A 15,055-nucleotide genomic window follows, 5' to 3' on the forward strand; every position below is an offset into this window, starting at 1 on the left:
CACTAATGATTTCAACATCAGTTCACTGATGAAGAGAGAAACAGTCTGTAGATTTTAGAAAAAGAATCTTAATTCAATTTGACAACAACAGGTTAAATACTTGGATGTTGTAGTGGTAAATTTGATGCCTGCACACCCTACTCTCCCCTAAGATATTAAATCACCTTTTGCCTGCTACCCATTTGTATATTCTAATGTCTAGACCTTGCCATTTGTTAATTCAACCTCTTTTGTATCTTACCCAACTTCCTACTTTCTCACCAACATGCTAGACTTCTAAATGTAATTTGTTAATTGTATCGTCTGGACCCCTCAATTCACACCCCAGGATATTGATGCCAATACACGTGAAAGGTGAAAAGACTTCCTGAGTTAGGGGCTGACCCCACAGCAAACAAAAGGTGTGGCCACACCCAAGAGGTGGGCTTTTCCTAAAGATATAAATGTTCAGATTTCTTTGTATTAAACGTCTTTCTTCATCCTGAACCACTGACCTTTTCTTTGCAAGGAAAATAAAACTTCGTCGGCCGACAGGTCTCTATTTCATTTTCACCAACAACAAAGAATTTCCACGACAATGTTATAAGGTGTGATAATGTATTGTATGTTTACAATAAAAAACAAATAACACTCTTATACATTATTAAACGTAACAAAAATTTAATTTAGTTCACATCTTGAAGACACTGAAAGTTATACAGATCCAAAGTGTGTTTGTCAGTGATTTAAGTTCCTGAACATTTAGTCTTCACTTTGATTCATTTAAATATATCGTAGTCAGCTGATTTACTGTCATCAGTATGTAAATTAGCCTCCTTGTGTGTTGCCTCATAAGGAAGTGAAGTTTGTGTCAGTGAGAGGACAGAAGAGCTCACATCAGCTCAGCTTCAACATCAACCATGTTCTCTGTAGCTCTGCTGCTGCTGCTGGCTGCTGGATCCTGTGAGGAGCTTTCAGTGGATTCACACTAATGAACACATTAGAAACACTGAATAGTCAGATGAATGATGGAGATAATGTTGATTTGTGTTTCCACAGGTGTGAACAGTATTGATCTCATCCAGCCAGACTCAATGGTTGTGCAGCCTGGACAGTCTTTGACCATCACCTGTCAGGTCTCTGGTTATTCTTTGACTGATAACAGCTATGCAACAGGTTGGATCAGACAGTGTGAAGGAAAACCAATGGACTGGATTTTCCATATGTGGGGAGGAGGTGGCCTTACTCAAAATAATGCTCTGAAGAACAAGTTCAGTTACAGCAGAGACACTTCTGCTACAACAGCGACTGTAACAGGACAGAATCTGCAGCCTGAGGACACAGCTGTTTATTACTGTGTACGTCGGCCCACAGTGATACAAACCACCAACAGACCTGCACAAATACCCAGAGACCATGTGACTCAACCACACATGTTATAAATGCTGAAATTAATATAGACAGTGCTGTCTAATGAGTTGTTAAAAAATGAATCTTTATTTAATTCACTGAATCATTAAGGTATTTTTTTGTTTCTTGTAGACAGAAGAGGAGTTGAGAATTTTGGTAGATCTAAGTTGACTTTCCCTGCAGTCGACATCAGTAGAGAAGAAGAAGAGAGAAACTTAAATTTCTCTCAATACAAGATGCATGTGACATGTTTTATTAATTTATTTTTATGTATTGGAATACCTTGAAACATGGGAAAACATTTCATGACTTAACTACAACTTAAAGAGTAGCTGTATTTCTTCACAAATACACAAATAGGATGCAAATTTCCCTGTTGTAATTTGGCCAAGCTGAAAAAAGCTCTAAACTTTAAAATCTTAAGCCATTTAGAAAAAATAATTTTTTTCATGACACCATCAGTCCAGAAATTAGTTGCCAGGACTTTTTCCTACAGTGTCTGCTGTTACTCTACTTATGAAAATGTGTGTGTGTCACATGTTCCCTCTTTAAACCTGTAGAGGAGGTCTATGCAAACTCTTCTCTTATAAACACACCATCAGTAACTTGTGACAGAAACCTGTGACAGCTTGAGATATATTTGAAACACTGAGATCAGAGAGCTCTGAACTACAGTGTTTATCACAGAATGGAAAATACAATCATCTGGAGTTTATTATTTGTAGTTAGTATTCATGGTGAGAAAATCAATTCTGCTTTACTTATTTTGTAAATGTCAATCCTGTGATTTACAAGTTTGTTGGATAATGATCACATTTTCTTTGCTTACAGGAGTTTGGAGTGAGATCAAACTGGACCAGTCTGCCTCTGAGGTGAAACGACCTGGAGAGACAGTGAAGATGTCATGTATCATATCTGGTTATAGCATGACGAGCAACGCTATTAACTGGATACGACAGAAGCCAGGGAAAGCTCTGGAGTGGATTGGGTGGATTAACACGAATACAAACACTCCGAGCTATGTCAGCTCCTTTCAAAGCCGTTTTACTTTTACTCAAGACGTGTCCAGCAGCACTCAGTACCTTGGCATCAGGAGCCTGACAGCAGAAGATTCTGCTGTTTACTTCTTTGCTCGACAGACACAGTGACTGAAGACAGTGGAGCAGCTGCACAAAAACCTCCACAGACAACAAACATGTGATCTTCATGACATCTGTGTTTTCTCACCACCTGCAAAACCACTTTGATATATCCACATTGGATTCCCACAGAGTTTACTGTAAACTCATGAATAATATTTATTCTCTTTATGTTACATCACTCACAGTAACAGAGTTTCTTCATTTGTCAAAACATTAAATAACACTATATTTCTAATGTCATCTACATAAGTACAAACTCTTAATGTCATAAATCCCCAACAAACATTCAGATTATTGGTGGATTGTTTAACATGATAAGATGACAATTCAACAAATTTCAAAAATACTCATGGATATTGGTGATCATAAGAACACTGCAGATTAGTATTTAGCGCATATGCTGTCTACAGGAAGTAATGAGAAACATTGACGCTAAGACAAATTATATGTGAATTTGTTTGAATGAATGCTGTTTGGAAATGTGACAGATTCCTGAACCAAATTTCACATTTTGGAGTGTTATTAAAATAAATCAGGGAAATGTTTCCTCCCTGTGAGGAGGAGTCAATGCAAAACTCAGATGTCTTCCTCCTCTACTTATCTGACTGCAGAGAGGATGACAGAGAACAGTGGACACACAGTTTAATATGATGGACTATAGGACAGGACTGCTGCTTTTAACTGTCTGCTGGGCAGGTGAAGATTTACACTGATTTTTATTTCACATACTTTCATTGTTGTTGGGAATGTAACTCATCACATGTGCGTCTTTTTTTGTCTTGACAGGTGTTGATGGTCAGACTCTGACAGAATCTGAACCAGTGGTTAAAAGGCCTGGAGAATCTCACAGATTGACCTGTACAGCCTCTGGATTCACATTCAGCAGCTATGATATGAACTGGGTCAGACAGGCTCCTGGAAAAGGACTGGAGTGGATCGCCTTGACTTATACTGATGACAGCCACCAATTCTACTCTGAGTCAGTCAAAGGCCGGTTTACCATCTCCAGAGACAACAGCAGACAGCAGGTGTATCTGCAGATGAACAGTCTGAAGACTGAAGATTCTGCTGTTTATTATTGTGCTCGACAGCCACAGTGACTGGAGTTGGTTGAGCAGCTGTACAAAAATCTACAGAACTCATCTTTACTGGCTCTTCCAGGCCAGTAAAGATGAGACAGTAAACATTAAATGAAACAAAACAAATTAAAGCTGCAAGCAGCGATGAACGGGCCCTCGCAGTCCACGCGGGTCGGGGCGTGCTGCTGTCGGGGCGTGGTCCTTACCCGGACCCATTGCCACGTTATTGTGCGCGCATGTCTTAACTGATAGCCAAAAACGGTTTTGTGTTGATAATAGCGCCACCTGGTGGTCTTTTTTGGTGTGTGAGTTACAGGGGCAAGTGTATACCACCCCTATGAATTTCATATCCATAAGTGTTATGGTGTGGGCACAGTGCCAAATATAAAGTTAGATTGCCACCAGAGCGCCACCTAGTGTCGGATGGGTAAGACCTTTGTCAGCTATCCTCAGGAGGGCAGTGGCAATGAGTGGACCAAGTTTCGTGTTAATGTGACCAACCGATGTGGAGATATAAAATACTTCAATTTAAAGAGCGCCACCTAGTGGTCACGGGGAAAAATTTGGCACAGAGCCTTAGGGGCTCATGGGGAAGTAGTGTCCTGAGTTTCATGTCATTTGGACACACCAATGTGGAGCTATGCAAGACTTCCTGTTTGGAACGAAATCTGCAGGAAGTTGTTATTTAATAACTTGAGTATTTTTTGGAATATCAAAATTCTTTTAATAACTTTTTGTCAGGAGGGTCCCCAGATGCTGTGTGCAAAGTTTGGTGCAAATTGGTAAAATTGCCTGGGAGGAGTTCGAAAAAGTAGGTTTGCGACATTTCGCTAGCTAGGTCCTATATCAGGAGATTCAGCATAATTCACTGAACGCGTGGATATAAGGTTTTTGAATGTGCGACAAAGTATGTGGGAGTTATTGGCCAAAACACACTTTCCTTGATTATAGCGCCACCTAGAGGTGAAAATTCACAATGACAACAGATTATAAAAATTTTTGCCAGGTCTGATCTATATTCCAAGTTTGGTGAGTTTTGGGGTATGTTCAGGCAGTGAAAAATGCGATCATTTTGGCCTAAAAATAATAATCATTACAAAAACAATAGGGACCTCGCAGGTTTCCTGCTCGGGCCCTAAATAAAGGTTACTTGTTGATAAAAGGCCCAAAGACAACACAACAATGTGGTCACTGGAATAAAACTACCACAAAATTAAACATTTCTACAAATGAGGAAGGAATAATGTCTCTGAATTTTGTAAAATCTAAATGAGTCATAATATGAAGGAGATAAATAATGTAACCGTTTCTTGTATAAAATCACTAGAGGGCAGTCAGTGACAAGTTTCTCTCTCCTCTGTTACTTAAAGGAGACTCTGTGTTCTCATTGATATTAACTGACTGACTCTCAACACTCAGATGTAGTTTTTGCATTTTGTCTCACAGGTTTCACTTCCTGAGCAGCTGTTTTCCTCTCGAGGCTCCAAGTTTCTCTGTATGTCTTCAAACATCTGCTGACACTGAAATTATTAAAAACCTTTCATGCCAACCAGCAACATCAGTCAGAAGTTTCCATACTGTTTACATGATGCTGTCTGTTGTCACTTTGCTTCAAATACAGTAATAGAATAGAATAGAATATATTTTATTGTACCCTAGGGGAAATTTGTCATGGACTCAAAGTGCATAGTGCATAGTGGTAGCCGCCCTTACAGACAATAAATACACATACAAAGAAACACACTACATACACACTCATGATTAAAGCAAATAAAAACAAAACAAACAGAACACCAAGTTATTGCACACTTCCCAGGCCTCAGCGCAGGGCCGGCCCTGGGCATAGGCAGTATAGGCAAATGCTAAGGGCGCCGTCATCCACGGGGGGCGCCGCAAACGGGGGGAGAAAAAATAATAATAATAATAATATTTTTTACCAGTGCTATTGCTTATATTATTTCGAAATATTATATAAGCCCACAGCAACATAACTTCATAGCAAAGCCTATTAAATAATGGAGAGGCCTTTCTTCTGGGTTCCTGGCTCATTGCACTGTACCTGCCTTCTGTGAGGGAGGGGGGCGGGGTCGAGAGGCGAGCTGCCTGAATCTGACCGGACCGTGACCCAAGACAGACGTTTATTGATACTGTGGAAACACAATGTCCAAAAGACTGAAACCATCCGGCGCCCAGGGAAGGAAAAGAAGGAAAGAAGAGGAAGAAACACGTGAAAAGGAAAAAGGTACAGTAACGTCAATGTGATGAAGTGAATGAAACTAATATGCATCGTAGTTACCGTTGTTGGAGCAGAGTGTTAGCTTGCTAGCTTACTTCGGACGATAGTAGCATTGTTTAATAATCAGTAAATAGCTGAGTCGACGTAAGTTAATGTTACTCCACCTTAAAGTCATGAGGGACATTTGGAAAGTTAACGTCAGGCCTGTTCAGGTGTTATTTTAACCTGTTCACTGTTTTTTCTCTGCTTGTATGTCAGTTAAAATGCTCTGAGTTTTCCATCCACTTTATAAGTAATAGGGCAGTTGTAAGACTTTGGTTTATTGTGTCACAGTTTATATTTGTTAAAGTTTACATCAGTGTTAAAGTGCAGTTAAAGTGTATTACTGTTAAAACTCCATACCTTAGCTTTCCCATATCATTCATAGGCTACATATATATATATATATAGCTATATATAAGTTTCACTGCACTTTACTTTAGTCTATATTAGTCTTATGTATAGCACACACCAAGCATCTGTTTTTATTAAAATGTAACATCCAGTGGTCACATATACTTCTCTTCTCTCTTCAGATGCACTTTTAAAATATTTCACCACCACTGCCAGTGACACAGCATCAGGTGCTCCTGTCCTCTACCTCAGCACAGAGAGTGACACAGCATCAGGAGTAAAGGCTGCACCAATAGACTCTGCTGACTGGCCATCTCTTCTAACTGACAAAGTAAGAAAGGAGTTAGTTCACAGAGGACCATTTCAAATAAAAAACAGTTACACATATCCCAAAAACAAAGATGGGAGAAAGTGTCCACATGACTTTTTACCAGAGTCTTAGTCAGTGGGGAAAAATCAAAAGAAGCTGGCTGATGTACTCAAAAAAGAATGATAGCTTGCACTGCTTCTGCTGCAAAAGGTTTCCTCCCAAAGAATACAGACTGTTTTTATTTTGTATGTAAATAGAATATTCTTTAATATGTTTGCGCAATACCTTATTTATATTGTATTTTTAATGTATCACTTGTTTCTTTCTTCAGTTTTTATTTGGTGTGATATTTTTGACTTAAAATAAATAAAATCTTGAATACATACATGTAGTTTCTGTGTGAGTGTATGAAAATTGATTGTGAAATTGACTGCGATGCAAGGGGGCGCCAGCCAAAATCTTGCCTAGGGCACCAAATTGGTCAGGGCCGGCACTGGATGTTTATTACTGTGTACGTCAGCCCACAGTGATACAAACCACCAACAGACCTGCACAAATACTCAGAAACCATGTGACTTAAGCAAAAATGTTACATTGGATCATTGACACAAATAAATAAATAAAAACATAAAGAGATATTGTCTCTTGATATGATAATGTATTTCTTAAAGAAGGACAAGCTGCTTCAATTAAAAAGTTAACTACTCATAAATGATGCAATTAAATGAAACTTTAACAGAGTGTCTGTACATGAGCCACTCCCTCCTCATGATATCCTGATGCAAATCTTCAGTCTGTGCAGTGTACTTCTGTCCTGCTGACTGCTCTTGTACTTTGTGTGGAACATCAGAGGTCACATCTCCAGCCTCAGGATGATGAACACACTCACTCTTCTGCTGGTTGCTCTCTCTCTGCCCTGTGAGTTCTCCTGCTTCTTGCTGTTTTATCTTTTATCACACAACATGGACTGATGGTTAGTCAGTGATAGCAGACAACTTCCCAGATGACTGTCTCACTTTCTTCTGTGGTTCCTCTCTTCTTTCATCTCATCAGGTTGTACAGGTCAGAGTATGGAGTCCATTCCTTCCAGTTCAGTATTGAAAAAGCCTGGGGAGACTCTCAGTCTGTCCTGCAGGGGATCTGGCTTCACATTCAGCTGCTGCACTATGCACTGGATCAGACAACCTGCAGGAAAAGGACTGGAATGGATCGGGAGAGGTTTCTCCAGCTCCAGTAGAAACACGTATGCCAGCAGTGTGCAAGGACGTGCAGAAATCAGTAGAGATGATAGCAACAGCATGGTGTATCTGAGACTGTCCAACTTAAAGCCAGAGGACTCTGCTGTGTATTACTGTGCCAAACACACACACTGGTTAAAGGGAGCAGAGAAGCTTTACAAAAACTCCACAGAACATTTGTTCACAAAGACCTACAGGTGGCAGCAGAACATATGAAGTCAGATGACACTAAGGAGAGTATGACAGTGACTCTAAACACTCACACATGCATGGATCATATGAAAACAACAGCAGATGTTGTGGTTTGTGACTTCCTGTTTCTCAGTGTTACATTTAGCGTGTTTTTCTACAATAATTATGGTTTATAAAGTTCCCATTATTAATGTTTAACAGCAGGTGTTGAGAATATATTTGAACATTTTCATGATATATCCAGTATATAGATGGACCACCAAATAAATACATCTTACTGGTGTGTGAATAAATGTTGCCTCCCTGACTGGATAGCCAGGGAAGCTGCAAGTCCTTGGTCTTGCCTGTGGTAAGAATAAAGGAGATACACGTTGCTCTGGTGTTAACTTCACGGCAGCAGGATTTATTCTTCCTCTTTACACGTAAATCCTCACTTCAGGTATCAACATTTCTACAAAATTATTAAAGCTAATGGCCTGAGCTTCAGTCCCACTGTTATTTCAGATGGCCATTTCAATGCATGGGTTAATAAAACAACACTTTGCTCACATGTTCATCTTCTTAAAGGTGACATATTATGCTCATTTCTGCTTGTTGACATGGTTCCTTGATGTCTAAATGGAATGATAGTAACATGCTTTGGTCGAAAAAAACGAAGGATTGAGCACAGCAGGGTTGTTTACGCACCAGTTTCACAGCCCTGCTCTAAGCAGCCGGTTTGAGTGCCTTTCCCTTTAATGCTAATGAGCTACTGCGTGCGCCGGCCACCTCTTCCTGCCGGGCGGAAGCATGGATCTATAATAATAGATCCATGGGCGGAAGACGTGAGGACGGCATCGCATGACCATGGCAACGAGCTATACACATTTGGGAAGCAACTTTTGTGTGTCCATGCCTGCATATAACTGATAGTAGCACAGCAGACATGTAGCAGCTAACCCCTGTCTCCGGCTCCAAAACAAAGTAGTGATTGCTTTACTGCAGGTAACGTGCAGGTCACTGTCCTTTAGCACAATATGCTAATGAATTAACGTAGCTCACCGTCCGCGAACAACCGAGACATTTCACACCGTCTCCTCTAATTGTTCACGGCCGAGCAGTGGTTCACCGGCTGGTTAGAAGCGATAAAATCTCAATATCCTAATTCATTTTCTCAATTCACTATCATGTTTTAAAAAGAGTGTTGATATGACAAATTAACGTTTGGTAACATTAACATTATCGTGAATACTACGGCCAGTAAGCCCAACGTTGATAACTTCACATGTAATGTTAGTTCAGCCTCATATTTACATCGACGGTTAGCGTTAGCGTTAGCACATGTGCTAAACGGCCAAAGTAACACAAACTACACTGTTTTTTAAATACTTACAGCTCCATCATTGACAGTGGGTATGGATCCATCTTTTAAGGGACAATCTTGTTGCCAGTCCAGCGTCCAGTCCTGACCCTGGTTGCTGAAGCAGTCCGGTGTGAAGTGACTGGCACAGACCATAACGCTTTTGCTCACTGAAGCTGGGACGTTTCCCTGATAAATAAAATGTAGCCGCTTCGCTCTGATATCCTCTTTGGTAGGGAGGCGATGTGGCGAAACAGGAGGATCCGTGCATCCGACGACAGAGCAGCAGTGCTCGGCTTTCGGGTTGTACATGGTAGCGGTCAGGATGTCGCGTACAAGTGAAGCGAGAACGAGAAAATGACGGATCCTTGTTTAGGTAGCTGGCGAAGTGTGGGACGAGATAACCAGCGCGAGGGCTGGAGTATGCAAAAGACCGGATTGTGACGTCACAATCCAGTCGAAATCCAAACGGCTCGTTTAGAGACTCAATTCCTGACTCCGGTAGTTTACGAAACATTGACTTAGTTGTCGAAAAATCATGCTTAAGGGGTGGGGAGGCACTCCGGATACGCAAATATACATACTAAAGCAAGGAAAAATCCTATCCTACCACAAGCGCGATGCCCCACCTAGCGGCCTGGACGTGCCAGTGCGGTGAAGTAGTGAGACTGCAAGTGAATGATGAAATGTATGAAAATTAATGAAAAATGATGATAAAAAATTATAGTAGGGGTGTCCGTTTTTCTCTTATCTACATTCTCCTACTGTTTCAACTTTTTCCTATTGTTTCCAACCCTCTACATAAACACCACTGTTAAATAACTTCAGAGACATCTTTATTATTAAAAGAATCACAATAAAAATCTTAAAATGTATAAAATAATATGATGATGTCATTCTAGTTTTGTCCAGAGCTGTGTGAGATGTGGTGTGTTTCTCTGTGAGGAGGAGGAGTCGATGCAAAACTCTGATCTCTTCATCTCTACATATGTGTTGCAGAGTGAAGGACAGAGACTGAATCACTGACATACACACTGTAGACTGGACAGAGACAACTGGCTTTTACAATGATCAGACCTGATTATTTGGTTGTTTTTCTCATCCTGTCTATTAACTGGGCAGGTAAAAACAATGATTGTTTTTCTGACAAGCCTCCTGCTATGAAGACAACATGGCTGCATTACAGTAACTAATGAGCTGTTTAACTGTCTGTAGGTACTGAGGGTCAAACACTGACTGAGTCTGAACCAGCAGTTAAAACGCCTGGAGGATCCCACAGACTGACCTGCACATATTCAGGGTTTGGTGGCAATTATTGGAACACTTGGATCAGACAGGCTGCTGGAAAAGGACTGGAATGGGTTTCTACTATCAGTGATAGCAGTGGTGGCATCTACTACTCTGAGTCAGTCAAAGGCCGGTTTACCATCTCCAGAGACAACAGCAGACAGCAGGTGTATCTGCAGATGAACAGTCTGAAGACTGAAGATTCTGCTGTTTATTATTGTGCTCGAGAGCCACGGTGACACAGGAAGCAGCAACGCTGTACAAAAACTCAACATGTCAGAACAAGTCAAAACTTTATTTTCATCTTTGACATTTGCAGAAATTGACAAACTCAGATAAACATCATCTCAGTAAAACTGATTCAGTCAGACAAGTTTTATTGCAGCTTTTGTGTTCTCCAACATGTAGTTTAGGACGAATGAAAGTATAAATATTCTTGTGACCTTCATGTGAATAGAATTGTTTGTCTTAAATAAATGAAAATGTATTAAAGGAAAAAAATATTTCATATATAAATTAAATATTGTGTTTATAATAACGTAAAGATGAATGTGTTTGTCTCACTTGTTTAAGATATTTAGTTTGGAATAAAAACTAGAAATTTAAATTAATGTTTGAAATTATTGAAACATTTTCTTACATATGTGTCAAAATAAACATTATAACAACCTCAAGCTATGACTGACAGCAGAGTGTGTCCAGGTCTGATCAAAGAAACACATTTGTCAAAACTCTTTGAAATACTTTTTTTTTTTTTAAAATTTAAATTCTTTTATTCTTTACATATGTTGTTCAGAGTGGTAACAGTAAATATTATGGTGATCCGAATGTAAATGTGAATGTTTGACTCATCTGTCTTTTGTTTGAATAATGTTCACAATACAACTTCAAGCTGTGACTCCTTGTAACAGGACAGTTGATCCTCCTTTTATATCCTGTCAGTGTCCTTTTCTATGCAAAGTGAACTTCCTCACAGTCTGCTATAAAGACTTGATATCATGCTGTCAGTTGCAGCAGAAGAAGAGAAGCTCCCATCAGATCACCTTCAATACCAACCATGTTCTCTGTAGCTCTGCTGCTGCTGCTGGCTGCTGGATCCTGTGAGGAGCTTTCAGTGGATTCACACTAATAAACACATTAGAAACACTGAATAGTCAGATGAATGATGGAGATAATGTTGATTTGTGTTTCCACAGTATTGATCTCATCCAGCCAGACTCAATGGTTGTGCAGCCTGGACAGTCTTTGACCATCACCTGTCAGGTCTCTGGTTATTCTTTGACTGATAACAGCTATGCAACAGGTTGGATCAGACAGTGTGAAGGAAAACCATTGGACTGGATTTCTCATCAGTGGGGAACAAGTGGCCTTCGTCAAAATAATGTTCTGAAGAACAAGTTCAGCTACAGCAGAGACACTTCTGCTAGAACAGCGACTCTAACAGGACAGAATCTGCAGCCTGAGGACACAGCTGTTTATTACTGTGTACGTCAGCCCACAGTGATACAAACCACCAACAGGCCTGCACAAATGCCCAGAAACCATGTGACTCAACCACACACACATGTTGTTAAATGCAAACATTAATATAGACAGTGCTGTCTGATGAGTTGATAACAAATGAATCTTTATGTAATTCACTAAATCATAGAGGTATTTTTTGTTTCTGGTCGACAGAAGAAGAGTTGAGAAATTTAATGGTAGATCTAAGTTGATTTCCCCTGCAGTCGACATCAGTACAGAAGAGAAGAGAGAAATTTCCCTCAATACAAGATGCATGTATTGCAGTGCCTTGAAAAAATTAAGAAAAAAAAACATTTCATGACTTAACTACAACGTAAAGAGTAGCTGTATTTCTTCACAAATACACAAATAGGATGCAACTTTCCCTGTTGTAATTTGGCCAAGCTGAAAAAAGCTCTAAACTTTACATCTTAAGCCATTTAGAAAAAAGATTATATTTTTCATCACACCATCTGTCCAGAAATTGACAGGACTTTTTCTACCGTGTCTGCTGTTACTCTACTTATGAAAATGTGTGTGTGTCACATGTTCCCTCTTTAAACCTATAGAGGAGGTCTATGCAAACTCTTCTCTTATAAACACACCATCAGTAACTTGTGACAGAAACCTGTGACAGCTTGAGATATATTTGAAACACTGAGATCAGAGAGCTCTGAACTACAGTGTGTATCACAGAATGGAAAATACAATCATCTGGAGTTTATTATTTGTAGTTAGTATTCATGGTGAGAAAATTCAATCTGCTTTACTTCTTTTGTAAATGTCAAACCTGTGATTTACAAGTTTGTTGGATAATGATCACATTTTCTTTACTTACAGGAGTTTGGAGTGAGATCAAACTGGACCAGTCTCCATCTGAGGTGAAAAGACCTGGAGACACAGTGAAGATGTCATGTATCATATCTGGTTATAGCATGACGAGCTACAATATGGGCTCTGGAAAGCTCTGGAGTGGATTGGGAGGATGGTTACAGGTTCAAACTCTGCTGGCTATGCCAGCTCCTTTCAAAGTCGTTCCCTCATGACTGAAGACGTGTCCAGCAGCACTCAGTACCTCGAGGTCAAGAGCCTGACAGCAGAAGATTCTGCTGTTTACTTCTGTGCTCGAGAGACACAGTGACTGAAGACAGTGGAGCAGCTGCACAAAAACCTCCACAGACAACAAACATGTGATCTTCATGACATTCTCACCATGATCTTATCTAAAAAGTCCCTTGATTTAATACACCTTACAGATATCATATGGTGTCATTTTTATTATCTTTGATGATGTTACATTAGTCAACCCAATAGGAAACTGTCAAAAGTCTTTTGCAATGACTTGGTATTCAATATTTAAATGCAAATTTCACATTCACAAGTAGAAAACTCATCACCAAAGAAATTTCCTAGTCATTTTGATTAAAAATAAAGATGATAGTCCAAATGGAAAGTCATTTCTTTGGCTCTGACTTTCAGGATGGCATCTTGCTTTTGCATCTGCAGTAAATATAACTCATTGATTATAATTTTACTCTCACACTGCATTACATGTATGAGGGGGACTGTCAGTATTGACCAACTGGCAAATCGCAGACTAGAAATGCACCATTTTTAACAAGAGGCTTGCTGCAGTGCAGTACCCTGTACAGGTGCAATGGAGTACCTGCATAGGGAACAAACTGCACCTCAACTGAAGCAAAATGTGCTATTAAACAACCTCATAGATCTATAAGCTATCATAGGCAGAGTATAATGTTTTCATAACACTAAATTGCTTCAAGTCTGCATAAACTGAAACACAGCCTGGTAAAACGTTCAGTTCATGTCAGTCTTTGACCAACTGGCCAATCTGTAGCTGGAGGTATCTGATCCTTCACTGTGCTCTGTGGCCTTATGTGTTTACAGTTTGTGATTCATTATTCAAGATCAACATGTGAACATGTATGGTTAAGATTTCTAAAACTTGTGTGTAGTTTGCTGTTGACAGAAGTATAGAAACATCTCAAAGCCATAATGAAGAAACGTGGCAATTTAAAACATTTGGCTTATTATTATTACACTAATATCAATTGCACATTTGTGTAATTAATTCTAAATTTAAATGATATAGGACATATTTAATAAACTGGAATTTAGTCAAATTCATTTCTCTCCTCCCTGTGAGGAGGAGTCAATGCAAAACTCAGATGTCTTCCTCCTCTACTTATCTGACTGCAGAGAGGATGACAGAGAACAGTGGACACACAGTTTAACATGATGGACTATAGGACAGGACTGCTGCTTTTAACTGTCTGCTGGGCAGGTGAAGATTTTACTAAATCTCTTGATGTTGAGTTTCAAACATACAGTAATTAATTTAGATTTTACTTGTGTCTCAACAGGTGTTGATGGTCAGACTCTGACAGAATCTGAACCAGTGGTTAAAAGGCCTGGAGAATCTCACAGATTGACCTGTACAGCCTCTGGATTCACATTCAGCAGCTATGGGATGCACTGGGTCAGACAGGCTCCTGAAAAAGGACTGGAGTGGATCACTTATATCAGCAGTGATGGCCGTAGCTACATCTACTACTCTCAGTCAGTCAAAGGCCGGTTTACCATCTCCAGAGACAACAGCAGACAGCAGGTGTATCTGCAGATGAGCAGTCTGAAGACTGAAGATTCTGCTGTTTATTATTGTGCTCGACAGCCACAGTGACTGGAGTTGGTTGAGCAGCTGTACAAAAACATACAGAACTCATCTTTACTGGACTGGGATGAGACAGTGTTTGTTTTTTGTTTTTTTCCTTTTCTCTTTTGTGGTTAATTTTTATTAAAATCGTGAAAAAATTAAGGAGAATGATCATTTACCAACTACAATAACCATTAAAAACACAAGAAAACAAACATTTTACAGTAACAATCACCCCCTCACAAAAACAGCCAAGAACAGCACAACAGTCTG

General features: G+C 39.7%; 1 gene segment (V, D, J or C); it reads left to right on the top strand.

Annotated features, from left to right (window-relative positions):
- Positions 1-899: 899 nt before the first annotated feature.
- Positions 900-2,537, top strand: LOC141019262 (immunoglobulin heavy variable 7-4-1-like). The segment is given in 3 exon segments: positions 900-942; positions 1,039-1,155; positions 2,221-2,537. Coding segments are annotated over 3 exon segments (477 nt in total).
- The last annotated feature ends 12,518 nt before the right edge of the window (positions 2,538-15,055 follow it).

The sequence above is a fragment of the Pagrus major genome, chromosome 23 (assembly GCF_040436345.1).
Source record: "Pagrus major chromosome 23, Pma_NU_1.0".
Taxonomy (NCBI): domain Eukaryota; kingdom Metazoa; phylum Chordata; class Actinopteri; order Spariformes; family Sparidae; genus Pagrus; species Pagrus major.